Source organism: Calliphora vicina, chromosome 4, assembly GCF_958450345.1.
Source record: "Calliphora vicina chromosome 4, idCalVici1.1, whole genome shotgun sequence".
Classification (NCBI taxonomy): domain Eukaryota; kingdom Metazoa; phylum Arthropoda; class Insecta; order Diptera; family Calliphoridae; genus Calliphora; species Calliphora vicina.
The window spans coordinates 96,901,302-96,915,831 of record NC_088783.1 but is presented as its reverse complement, the minus strand read 5'-3'; the positions used below and the strand labels follow the sequence as shown (position 1 = coordinate 96,915,831).

At 35.1% G+C, this 14,530-nt stretch overlaps 1 protein-coding gene across 1 annotated transcript in view; it reads right to left on the bottom strand.

The window, feature by feature from the left end:
- Positions 1-2,776: 2,776 nt before the first annotated feature.
- Spt6 (transcription elongation factor Spt6) overlaps positions 2,777-14,530 on the bottom strand; it is an 81,249-nt gene continuing 69,495 nt past the window's right edge. The window contains exon 6 of the mRNA XM_065507223.1: positions 2,777-7,605. Within this exon, the coding sequence (XP_065363295.1) occupies positions 2,940-7,605 (4,666 nt within the window). The 3' untranslated portion in view covers positions 2,777-2,939. The remainder of the gene's footprint in view (positions 7,606-14,530) is intronic.

Here is a 14,530-nt window from a genome sequence, read left to right as displayed (position 1 = left end):
TACGTGCAGTGAAGAAATTGTGGATTTCATTGAGATAACCATTTACCATACCGCAAAGCTCATCAACGTTGTGACCTGTTGCCAATATAGTACAGTCGTCCGCATACGAGATTATCTCTACGCCCTGTGGGGGCACTGGGAGTTTAGAGAGGTAGAAGTTAAACAGGAGCGGCGACAGGACCCCGCCCTGAGGGACTCCTTGTTTAACTCTACGGGGTTTTGAGCATTTGTCTCTAAACTCCACGAACGACTGCCTGCCACTCAGATAGTTCACTATCCATCTCTTCGTGTTGTTGGGCATTGTGGACTGCAGGATGTCCTGGAAGAGTGTGGCGTGACTGACAGTGTCGAAGGCTTTCGACAGGTCATGTGCCACAGTGTTATAAAGTGGCAGTGTTATAAATAGTGGCAGAGGTTGCAGTCGTTAGCCAGTTTATCAGAGACGCTTTTCGAATAAACATCAACTGAGTGCCTTAAAGTGTGTTGTGTTTTTCAAGTAAATTCGTGTACATTATAAATTGTGTCTGTATTTCTGAGAATTTATAAACGTGTGTAAAAAACATTGAGTGGCTATTTAATTCTGTGGTTGTTGTACATTTTAAAATAAATAAAGAGTTGTTACAATTTTCAAACTACTGAACGGCTTTTATTTGCAATCAAAAGTATCCGGTTTATTTAAAGGAAATAAACTAGCGTTTTGAAAAGGTTAAAACGTAACAATTGGTGTCAGAAGTGGGATTGCAAAATAATAAGCATGAAGTTTGAGGAACTAAAAGTTGAACAACTCAAGAAAGAATTGAGTAAGTTGGAGCTACCAACAGGTAACAAAGCAGAATTGCAGAAGAGGCTCATAGATGAATTCAAGCGGCGTGATATTGGTATTGGAACTTACGAGTTTGAGTATAAAGAAGAATTGGAAGTTTCTACCCGTGCAACAACAAGCAGCATGGATTTAAGCACTATGTTTGCTGCTATGATGGAAAAATTCAAAGAAACAAATGAGAAATTAGCTGAAGTTCAAGAAATTTCTAGAGTCAACAACGAGAAACTTCTTGCTGAAGTTAAAGAAGAAAATAAAATAAAATAATGGAAATGAAATTTGAAGAAACTTCTAGAGTCAACAATGAAAAATTATTAGCTGATGTTCAAGTCAACAACGAGAAACTCCTAGTTGAAATGGAAGCGAAATTTCAAGAATCATCTAGAGTCACAGATGAGAAAATTCAGGAAATGTCTGAAGCTTTTAACAGCAGAGTGGATGGTATTGACAAGAAGGTGTCAGATTTAGAAAATGGTGTTGATCAAAAACTGCATGACCTAGAAACAAAGGTTAATAATCTTCAATGCCAAGATGGACCGGTGCGAGTTATTTCAGAAACATCGAGTAGAATAAAGGCCCCTAGTTTTGATGACAGCACACCATTTAATGTTTCCAAGTTCCAGTTTGATACAGTTGCCATTAGAAACATGTGGAACAATGAAGAAAAAGCTATAGAATTGATATTGGCCTTAAAAGGGAATGCAGCAGTAGCTCTTGAAAGCGTGCCAGCAAGCAACAGTAATTGTTATGATAACATAATGGATGCGCTACAACGCACAGTGGTATGAGAATAAAAAAAGAGGGAAATATCTGTAACTTCTAAACCCTTACGCCGATTTGAATGAAATTTCACATGCGCAAAGAGGAAGTGTAGTCGAGTTTAAGTTTTGAATTTGGACCTCATTAGCCCACCAGGATACCTCGGGTATGTTAAATTTTTAAAATGATCCTATTTCTTCGTTTGTGTTCCGATTCTCAGCGAGTTGTTTAGTTTTCCCTAACTTATTTGACACGTAAAAAACATAAGGTAGACATGTTATATATCAATGGATAGATGATTTTGTCTACTTTTCAAAAATATATTTAATTTTTTTTTAAATTCAAATGCATGTAACTTTGGACTCAGCCATGATTTTTAAACAATTCTTTCATTATTTGATATATAGATCTATTGTTAATCCTATAAAAGAAAAACCGCGGTCACCAAAAAACTGGAGTAGGGTGGGTAAAAATGTTGAAAATTAAATTTACAAATGCGAATATCTCCTAAGCTATAAGAGATAATTGATAGCTACGACGAGTTTTATGTAGTGCTCGATGAGGAGATTCTATATGTTATTGAACATACCCGAGGTGTCCTACTTTGGGAACCCCTGGTCCCGCTCCTGGTGGGCTCATGAGGTCCAAATTCAAAACTGAAACTCGACTACACTTCCTCTTTGCGACTACACTTCCTCATTCAAATCAGAGTAAGGGTTTAGAAGTTACAGATTTATTTCCCTCTTTTTTATTCTCATACCACTGTGCGACGTGCTATTAATAAAAAACTTGTATAATTCCAAAAGTTCCTGACTGATCTTTTTTCTTAAAAAGGCCGAAGGCTATAATCAGGAGGAAATTAAGATTGAGTCTCATTTTTAATATTTCACTTCCATACAAAGGTTCCTGGAAGTGAACACTAAGCAAACCAGATTTTTGTACCTGGGTTTTGCAAAATGACGGTCTTAATTAAATGGATATTTAGACAAATTTCTGGCATATTCTGCTCATCCGGGAAAAAACTTCCGATTGATACAGACAACTGTTACTGAGTTGTCAATATTTGGCCGAATAAGATTCAGATCTAAAATTGTAAGAATCGGTCAAGTTGAAGAAAAGTATTTAATCACTACAAATTTTATTTAGTGTAAATTGTTTGAATGTTTTGGTCCTGTTACAAAAGAAAATACGAATGGCTTTAATGAATTGAGTTTTAGTTTAAAACATAATCTTTATTGACTTTGGAACACTTTTGTTAAGCCTTGGGTAAAAAAGACAGAAATTTTTAAATATTTATATACATATTGTAACATAAATAAAATAATTAGTTTGTAATTATAGTGTTTAAATTTAATATGATTTAATTTTCATCATACAATGGAGTCGAATCGCCTAAATTCATAGAATGTGGGGAAGTATTTGTGCGTGGAGTGCTACGTATGGATCTAGGACTTTTTTGATATTCGACAGATCTAGATCGATGGTCATCCACATACTGGTTAGAAGTTTGATGAGAATAATCATTGCCTGTTTGGGGCACACCATAATTTTCCGGTCTAGCGGAATCATTTGTAAAAGTGCGTGTAGGTGGCATAACGGGACGTTTCCTTCTAGCCCACGAATCCGAAGCAATTTTCCATTCGAGACTTTCGTTGTTGTTGCTGTTGTTTCGATGAGAACGATTAATTTTACTATGAGTGTTAATGTCTAAACTTCTTGGAGATGCTGCATGGTACGATGCGCCTTTTACACCTTTTATATTATGCGACTGATGGCCGTAGTTAATATGAGAAGTTGCAGAACTTGGACTTGGCGTAGAGTTGCCATATCGAGGAGTCTGTGATGTATGTGGAGTTGCGTATGGTGTCATAAATGGTGTTTGGCCACTAGGAGTGTAAGGAGTATTAACATAACCTCCATGATATCCTGGTGTACTGGTAAAATGCGGAGTATGAGCAGCAATACTTTGTGACATGTGTTGAGATGAAGATTTTGAATCATTGTTTCTAGGTGTGTCGTATCCAGCACTATTCCGCACACTTGAGTTAGTATGAGGTGTTGACATTGGAGTATTTGATACAATCGGATCAGAATAGTGATCTTTAAACCATTTTAGGAAACCGTTTAGTGAGTCAAATACTTGTCCTCTAAATCTATAACCTTCTGGCACAACGGTTACATACTCGTGACGGCATTTAGTTTTTGGCAAATATGATAGTAAAAATTTTCCTGGGTAATTTTTTGATGCTGATATAAAGTAATGAATTTTTCGTGGATCTTTTAATTTCTCTTCCTTTAGAAGCTCTTCCATTTTATCTTTTAAACCGCCACCTGTATCACGATAATATTTGTAACTTAACAATTCACGAGCACAAGCAGCCATTGGATTTACATGTCTGGCTATAATTTCATCTAAATCTTCGAACTCATCATTTCCAATAAGTAAACTCTGTCCTAAACTAAATGCATTTTCTTTACCCTCTTCTCGTACATCTATATGTTGATAAATATCATTGGTAACCTTCCAAGTGACTGTTAAATGATCCGAGCCTTTGCTCGAAGGCCTTACAACTACTTCACCTTGATCCATTGATTCCATTATTTTCAAAACTTCAGCATATGATTTGTTATGAAATGATGGATGTATAATAACTCTTTTAACGTATTGCTGCTTTGATCGAACCTGTTTCTGATCATTTTCTTTTGCGTTGTCCTTTTCTTCTTGTTCATAATCGTAAAACGCATCTCTTCTTGGGCGCCATTCGTGATTTTTGTCCATTAAATCTGAACTTTTAGACGAACAGTCAACTGAAAAACGATCAACGTCAATTTTAATTATTCTAATATGAATTGCTTGACCAGCTTGAACACGGTCTTCTGGATTCTTTACATGTTTATCTGACAAGTTTTTTATGTGAATAAAACCAGATATACCATTATCAAGCCGTAATTTAACTCCAGTCGCTTGACCTGGGCATGCTCCGGCATCAAAATGATTCCAAACTTCCGAGAGCTCGGGAAAATCATCTTTCAGACAGAATGGGCATTGCCAATTTCCAGTTTCATCATTTCTAACTGGATTCGCTTGATCTAATTGGTCGCCTTGGGGCTTACGGTGAGAAATACCCGCAACTGTAGCCAAAACCATTTTACCCACGTAAAATGATTCGGGAGTTTCTTTAGTTAACATGTCAAATAATTCTTCAGAGTTTGGCGAGCGATATGGAGCTCGAAAGTCTTTATATAAGGAATTCAATTCCGATCTTATATCGTATAATGTTATACTTTTGTTTCCAAATCCCTGACGCTCTAATTCTACAGCAAATGCGTCCAGATCGAGATCTTTCAACCTCTCTGGACTTTCAAGAATTTCCTCCAGAGCCCCGGCTGGATTAGTTTCTTCATCATCATATTCCATTGCATCTATTGCCATTTTCCTGGCCCATTCATATGTTTCTGGATGAACTCTGGAGCCGTCAAGTACCTCAACATACGCTTCTGTGCTGTCCCCTAGGGAACTTGTATCAATTTTAATAAAACCAGAACAATTAATAAAAACTTTAGGTCCTAAATGACACAATGTTACAAGCTGAGTTCTATTTTCTAGTCTCTGGTTAGATTGTTTAAGTATTTTTACTAATGCAGCACCTTTTCTGGGACCTAAACCACATATAAATTGAACCAAATTTAATGTGTAAGAGTTTTGTACAGCCATATTTATGTCCACGCCCACTTCATTTGTTTGATTTATAAATTGAATATAAAGATGTTCCAATAGTTCTTCTTTACTTATCTGGTCTTGCAAGGAATGGTATCGCAAACACAAAATTTCTTCATCTGCTCCACAAAGTTGAGAGTACTCTAAAAGGGGATCTTGGATTTTTCTTGCTAAAGACACTGCTTGCTTGAGAAGTGTTGGATATTCTTTAAAATCAGATGCACCCTTTTGGGAATTTGCATAAATCTTTGCAAGTTCGTTATCTACAATTTCAACCCCAATTTCTGGAAATTGTTCTTCATCAACGAGTTCCTTAATAATTTCTCTTATATCACTTTGAATCATTTGAGCCTCCCTAGATTCTCCACCTATTACTACAACATGTGGTTTCTTATTGCGAATAAATTGTTTTAAAATTTTAAGATCCGATATTTTTAATGATTTTTCTTCAGGACGATAAGAACTTTTACGTTTTAATATATGAGGTAAGCGCAAATAGTCACTAACATCATTTTCTGGGTTTGTTATTGCACAAAAAGCAGCCTGAGAATAATCAGGGACATATGCAAGTCCCAGTGCACGAATTCCTTTTACGGTACCCCAATCATCAAATGTATATTCATCAGAAATTTCAGGTTTATAAGGAGCTACTCTTAACCAATTCCCTAATTTAGTACAACAAGATTTCAATACATATTCCTTTGCCTCAGCCAAAATAATAACTTTCAATTCTTTTTTCAAGTCTGGTATAATCATTTTTTTAAGTGCCAGCTCGACACACTCTGCTCGAATAGAATTCCATTCCTGCACGACTTTTGAAAATTCATCACGTTGGTATAGTTGTTTTGCTTCATCAATATAAGAATTCGTAGTGTTTCCTTCAATTTCGTCGGCTATATTGATGTCAATAAGATTATCTTCTTCCGCCATAGTCAGTCTGAGAAACTGATCACCAACTAGATCTCTAATTGGTTTATTTGACAAATATTTCATTGGATAACATGCATGATTCTCATCTATTTCTTTTATACCCTTTTTAGTTGGACGAACATTTAGTTTGGCTCTTTCAAAATACACTTCCCGAACTGTCTTTCTAAAAAGAGGCTCCCTAGAAAGTTGGCGAGCAACAACAAATTTAGCAGCATGTATAATTTCGTCAATTGTCATAAATTTTGGACACAAATATTGTTTTGCCAAATCTGTCGGACTTATTTGTTGTTGATCGACTTCATGTCGCTGGTAGCCGTCTCGAACATTTTCGGCAAACTGTTCTGGGTTCAAACCAAAGTGTTTGGCAAAACCGCAAATTCCGGCCTTTCGACACATTGCATATGGCCCGGAATCCTTAGCTTGCTTCAAATGATCTTCAACAACTTCAGTCTCATCTGCGCTGTCTTGGTCTGAATTAACTTCTTCAGATGGCTGCTCACTATTTTCCATATCTTGACGCCTTTGCTCTCTTCTTTGTTGTTTCCTGATGTCTCTTTCTTTTATCCTCTCTTCTTCCTGCATTTTTGGTATTTCATGAGAATAATACAAAAGAAATTGCATATGAACATCTTTTAATTCTTCCATACTTTGAACATCACGCAAACGTTCCAAATCGTCATCTTTTATTAAACGAATATCTTCAGGTAAGTCACTATCCGTTTTCTTCATTATTTCACTAAGTTGGTAGTTGCGCATTTTCTCAAAAAGTATTAAAAGTTTATTCTTTCTGCTGAGTAATTGACACCAGCGCTCATCAAAGTAATATATCTTCCATAAATCATCTGTTGTTAGTTCTGGTTTAACATACTCCTTTCGATAAAATGATATAAATGGGACTTCTAATTGCTGGTTTCTAATAAATTCCAAAGCCTGCTTAATCTTTCCTATCGTACTAGGCGGTTTTCTATTTTTTTCACGATTTGATTCACCTTTATCGTTCTGCGACACTGGTGCTTTACAAAAAGCATGCTTATATATCCATTCCGCTTCATTGTCCAACTCGGAGGATCCTTCAGGAACTGATGTTACAGGAATTTGTCTAAGTTGCATGCGTTCAGGAATATCAGTTTTTCTTATCTCATTGTCAAGATCTGTAAAATGACCCCGTTTTAATTCACTTGGTTCATATAAGTCGAATATTGTTTTTTTCGGTTGTTTTTTTGTTAATTTTTTCTTGACTCTTCCACGATCATCTTCCCCAGCTTCCTCATCGTATTCTTCTCCATCGGAATCATCTTCATATTCATCTTCCTCATATTTAGAGAAATCATCATAATCAAAGTCTACCCCGAAAATATCCTGTCCTTCCTGAAGAGATCTGGAAATATAATAAGTATGTATGTTTTCAGTAAATGAATGTTGAGTTATTACTGTTAAAAGTTGCTTTTTTAAACTCTTAAATATACACAAAAAATTCCATTTGGTGGATGGTGTATGTATATAGAGGTGACGCAACATCATTATAATAATAAAAACTTAATGGCTCTAGAAAACGGGGGAGTGGAAGTCCCCAATGCCCACCTTGGAGCAATGGATGTCCTCTATCAAAAAGTGGTCCCAAAATGATTAGGCCCACTTTCCTAAGCTACAAGTAGGATTATGTGGATTTGGTATAAAAATACCCACACTTCGGCATACAGTGTTGGAAAAAATAATGGAAACGAAAATTTTTTTTAAACAAAACTAAACTTGACTAATATACTTACAAAATTAAAAAAAACATTCGTTTTTATTATTTTTTCCAACACATATTCCACATATGAAATATGAATTTAATTTTTCAAGTAAAAATTTAGTTTTTTTTACTTTTGGGAAAAAACGGCCAAATATGTTTTGTTTTCATTGTAAGCATATTATTGTTATGGTACTTATAAGTACCGTCGGTCGACAAAGGGTTAATGACAATATGAAAAATAAGTATTTTTTTGATTTTCAATTGTGTTGGGGTACGTTTAACTTACTCATTAAAAGGCAACTTTATATCGTTATGCGGTTGAAAACAAAAAACAAAATAAAAATTTCATACATTTTCGCTCCACCCAAAATAATAGCAACACGACATTCATATTGTTATATGTATAATAATATTACGTAAAAACTGTTGAATTGATTTTTGTTGTTTTTGTATAAATTTATACTTAATTCACTAAACATACAAACATTACAATTCGGTCCAATATCGTTCACAAATTTATACTTCAAAATTTTAAAGAAAAACTACATAATATATAAATATCTAAGAAATTCATCTGGCAAAAAATAGTACCAAGAAAGAAATCGATTAAAATAAACAAAAATTAACCAGGACAAAATTGAATTTAGTAACAATTGTTATTAGAGATTAATGCCCCAATTCTGTTTCGACGATTTAGGACGAATTTTCTTCCCTACATATTTGAATTATTATTTTTGTATTCTATAAAGCAATAATGGTTGTTGTCTATGATTATGGCACTTAATAATGTAAAATATTTGATTCTGTAAAATTATTATGGAAGTTTTTAAATATCAAAACAGACGAAAACAATTATGTTGTCTTGTTGAATATTTTGAAAATGTTTTCTTTTGTTCATCGAGTTGAAGGAAAACAATTGCGCGATAAAACTAATCAGTTATACCCTACATCATCTTAGTGGGGAGAGTATAATGCGTTTGTGCTGATGTTTGTAACGCTTAAAAATATTAGTCTAACACCCATCTTAAAGTCGGTATGCTTGACAGGCTGGCTTTCCTGTACACTTTATGCGCAAAGTACAGGTCACAATTTTGCTGATATTTCGATCAAATTTGGTACATACATTTGCTTCAGACCAATTGAAATTGGCTGAAATCGGTCCATTACAAATGTCTTCAGGAAATTGGATACTTTCTTATTTGTATCATTAATTTTTTTTAAGACATTAGTACAGGGATTATACAGATATAAAAAATGGTTCCTTCCTGGTCATCTGTGTCAAAGTTTCAAAGAAAGATTTCCCCAAAATATAAAAAGATACAAAAATGGCTATTTTAGGATTTTTGGTCATTGAGACCACATTTGCCCCGAGGCTGGTAAAAAACTTATATAAAACATTTAAAACTATCTATCTAGATAGAACCCGCAAGGGTATTCTCAGTAGAGGATAACGGGAGTAACGACCCCGCGGACCCTAGTTTTGGCAGGTATGGGGGGCGTACTAAAAAGGTGCTTATGCCCAATGAAGTCCTGTAACAGGGCGAGTGGATACCGCCCTTAAATCGGTAGCCGACTACAGGGGTACCCTCTAGAGAGTTGTAGTTAGAAGAATGACGGCTTCGTGGTTTCCCCAGTCCCTTCCCATAGAATATGACAATTTTATGAGTATATTCTGCCGCCGAAAGGCATTAAGATCAAGGCCAGTACATTCTTAATTATGGTATTTCTGGACAAATGTATATGAATGTGACATAACCCCGAGAGTTGTCTAGAGAGTTATAGTTAGAAGAATGGCGGCTTTGTGGTTTCCCCAGTCCCTACCCATAGAATATGACAATTTTATGGGTATATTCTGCCGCCGAAAGGCGTTAAGACCAAGCCCAGTACGGTCTTAATTATGGTATTTCTGGACACATATTTGAATCTGACGCTCACTGGGGCTGACAGCTGTGGTATTCTAGGACTTCTGTAGGTGGAAGTGAAATTCCACTGAAATGGCTCCTAGGTTAAAGTATCAGCTGCCTCCGTCTCGTTAAAACTTAGCGAGTCTTGAAGTACGTTCGATGTTTGCCACCATTGAGTTGGTGGTGTAGGTTCAGATGCATATTCCTGATTAGCACGGATCTGGCTCTGGCATAGGACCCCATAAGGATTCCATGTCAACCCTCGCATGGCCTCCCTGCATGCATAGATAACCATGGGATCTATACGTGACTACACTTCAAACGGAGATAGCGGCTTCGAGTTGAGACCCAATAATGACATGGCGAGTAATTACAACAACCAAAAGCAAACAACTGCAAACAAGGATGAGAATCCCTTTAAAAGAAGCTCTGTGATAGTAACATCACCACAAGAAACACTAAACCAGAATAGTCTGTGTGATAATAATGTGGATACAATAACAGATGCTATTAATACACCGGTGAATGCTCTTAAAGCAAATAGACTCGTAGAGGAGGTGAGACATCTTAATCCATTTGAAAATTAAACTTTCAACATTTTTACCCACCCTACTCTAGTTTTTTCGAATGCATATAACTTTGGACTTAGTCATTATTTTTGAAAATTTAATTTTCAAATGCGAATATCTCCTAAGCTATAAAAGATAATTGATAGCTATGACGAGGTTTTTTGTAGTGCTCGATGAGGTGATTCAAACGATGAAATAGGATCGTTTTAAAAATGTAACATACCCGAGGTGTCCTACTTTGAGGACCCTTGGCCGCGCCCCTGGTGGGCCCATAAGTTCAAAACTTAAACTCGACAACACTTCCTCTTTGTGCATGTGAAATTTCATTCAATCCGGACTTACCGATTAGAAGGTTCATATTTATTTCCCTCTATTTTTTTCTATGCCACTGTGCACTGGCTTCGTGTATGCAACAATTCGAAAAATTAGAGTATATAGTTGCTACTATTCACCAAATATGGACTTTAACGTATTTGCAGAAGCTCTCAACATACTCGAGGATTCTATCAGATCCTCAAAATATAAAGTGTTCATTGGAGGTGATTTTAATAGTAAATCCCAAGAATGGTTCTCTAATACCCTTGATCATTCAATATCGGAGACAAACTTACCTTTAGGAGAGGAGCTATTGGTAGTATTAGTGATATTACCTTTGGAACACTAAGGTTTTGCAATGAGAAAATGAACTGGAAAGTGCTGGAAGATCTTACCATCACTTAAGGTAAGATCTTCCAGCACAGTATATTTCGTTTAAAATAGATGACCATCCAAATATGAATGAGGTTCAGGTAGGTCTTCCAAGATGGAATGTCAGAAAACATAATGATGCAATGCCAAAAACACAAGGATATAATAACAACCCGTCTACTGGTGGAATAATGAAATACGTGAGCTGAGAGCGAAATGCCTCGCAGCACGTCGAGTGTCGACTCGTAACCATGATAATGTTATCTTATATGGTTTTTACACTAGCGCATATCTAACATCTACCATCAATTTGCAAAGATGTTAACATCTTCCCATAAGAATTGCACAGCGCTGAGTGTCAACATCTTTCTACATCTTTAAAAAATGTTCCTATCTCATTTCGTTCCACCTAACATCATTCGATTATTTTAGTGTCACCACTAATAAAATGGCATTTATATTAAGAAAAAAATTTAAACAAATATAATATAATAATGAGGGGACATTTTATTTGTTTGAAATTTGCTTGTGAAATTATTTTCTTATTTAATTTGATAGTATAAAAAAGAAAACCAGTCTCAATTCATTTTGTTTTCATAAAAACAATATGATTTTTAATATTTTTGCAATTTTACTGATGGTAGATGTTAGATGTTGCAAGTGTGAACAAATCTTTCAAGTTTTCAACATCTTCCATACGTTTCGCCAAAATTTACGTAAGTGTAAAAACCCTATTAGTGTATGAGTACAAGAAATCACGAAAAACTCTAAGAAAAGCCATAAAAGAGTGTAAAAGAAGATGTCGTACGGAACTATGCAATGAAATATATTCGGACCGTTGGGGAAAACCATACCGAATTGCGATGAAAAAGCTGGGTGGAATTAAACCTATACCTGGTATTAAAGAACCAGTGTGGGCAACAACAATAGTTGAAACATTATTTCCATACGATGAAGATGGGCACCAAAGCTACATGTCGACGATTTCATCCCAATAAACGTAGATGAGATTTAACATGCAGGCAATAAACTGAGTATTGGAAAGAGCCCAGGCCCAGACGGTATACCAAACGAAGTCATAAAGCTGGTATGTGACATATGGACTGAATCCTTACCTAGTTCATATAGACCACTGTTTATGCTAGATTAACTAGAAAAACGCTTAGAATGTGTACTATTAAAACGCCTAGAAGATTTTATAGATGTGCTTGGAGGTTTTTCTCCTATGCAACTTGGTTTCCGTAAAGGAAAAAATACAGTAGATTCCATTAGTGAAGTTTACAGTAAAGCGATACAAGCCAAAACAACAGTAGAATACTGCGCAATAATAACACTGGATGTGAAAAACACATTCAATACAGTAAAGTGGAAAGTAGTGCCAGATGCATTCTCTCTACAACATAGTAGCAGACTATATGGACAACAGAATTCTATTATACGAGACGAAAAATGGTATGCAGGAATATCAAATAACAGCCGGAGTACCTCAAGGATCCGTACTAGGTCCATTCCTCTGGAATGTGATGTACGATGGCTTATTAAACTTGGACCTACCAGAATGAGCAAAACTAATAGGTTATGAGGATGACATCGCTCTCGTCATAAACCAACGAAACGCCGAATTGATCGAAATGATAGCTTATGTCGTTGTAAGAGATGGTTATGGAAAACGGACTGTAGCTGGGGCTATACTAGTGACAGATCGTAGAGTCTTTAAAATGCCGCAGATTAGACTTAAAGCTAGTGAGATATCCTTAAAACGCTATTTAGGTGTACAATTGGATGACAATCTCAACTTCAAACACGTGCTGAACATTCGTAACAAAGCCATGCGAACAGCAACCTCACTTGCCAGAATAAAGCCAAAATGTGGCGGCCCAAAACCGCAGATAAGGAAATTAATAAACAGCGTAGTACACTCCCAACTTCTATATGCTGCCCCAACATTTACCAGATCATTGGAGTTAAAATACAAGATAATTAAATTACAGAAACCACAGAGAGTTAGTGCTCTCCGCATCACATCAGCGCACAATGTTGCTAATTTTGAAATAGCGGCCAAAAGTCTTTTTTTATTTTGCCGCCAAATTTTAATTTTAAATACTCATATTAAAGTAAAACCTGAGAACCTCAGAAGCCAAAAATTCAGGTCTCTATGTAAACATTTTCCCTATAAACAGGGTGATTCAATATGCACCTTTTTATTATCTGATTGAATAGTAGGATTTTCTAATAAATTTTGAAAGTTTGTATGAAGTAAACGGTTTTTGTTAAAATGGTTTCATATCATTAATTTCAATGCAGATATATGTTTCTACCACTTTTGAAATCGCTTCCATGTTATTCTTAAAAATGTGTTAAATTTTACATAAATTTAAGGTTTGATGGAATAGAACCCTAGGGAATTCCTAATATTTCGTAAAAAGCGTAGTACCATTTGAAAGTACGTACTCTCTCCATTATTAACATACCTATTTCGTTTTGCACTTTTTTTCTTTTTTTGAGTTTGATCAATTTTTCTGACTCCAGTATGATGCTTATACTCTATACCACCATATATGTTGTATAGTATAAATGCATTCTTGTTAATAAAGTATAAGTCGCAATTTTGAAGATATTTCGATCAAATTTGCTACATAAAATTTTTTCGGCCCAACGACGAAGCCGATTGAAACTGGCTGAAATCCATTATTTCACCTAGTCCCCATACGAAAGCCCTCCCGAAATTGGACTTTATACGTCATAAATGTTTAATTAATATAGGTATCTACACAAAATTCCTTTCAAAAATAAGTTTTATATATACGGAAGTCATGTCAACTAATTTTATGACGATCGGTTCATAATTAGTCATAGCTTCCATATAACCCCCGCTTCCGGAAATCACTTTAACGAGCATAAATCTATTAACAATTTTGGTATAAACATAAAATACACGAAAATAAATTATTGAAATTTTAAAGAAAAATGATTTTGCTCATGTTCTTAGTTTAGGGTATTATATTGTCGCGCTTGACGGACCATACTTTCATACTGGTTATTATTATAATTATTTACTACTATTATCATTATTTATTAAATTTTATTGGAAAATAAAATATTAGTTATAAAACTTTTCTAAAAAAATTCAAATTTTTTTTAATTATTCGACAAAAATATGGACTCAGAAAGGTTTTTATGTTATACAATACAATAAATAGTAAATTTTTTGTTATAAATTTCATATGCAAATTGCAAAAAAAAAAATTTACTTAAATTATGGCAAATAATTCTTCAGAAAATAACTATCACTTTTGTAGACATCATAACTACATTCCGCCACAACCTAATATACAAATTAATATACCAAAATAAGGGTAAACAAGTCACCTATCAAACGAAAAAAACTGCATTAAAAAATTCCGTCTG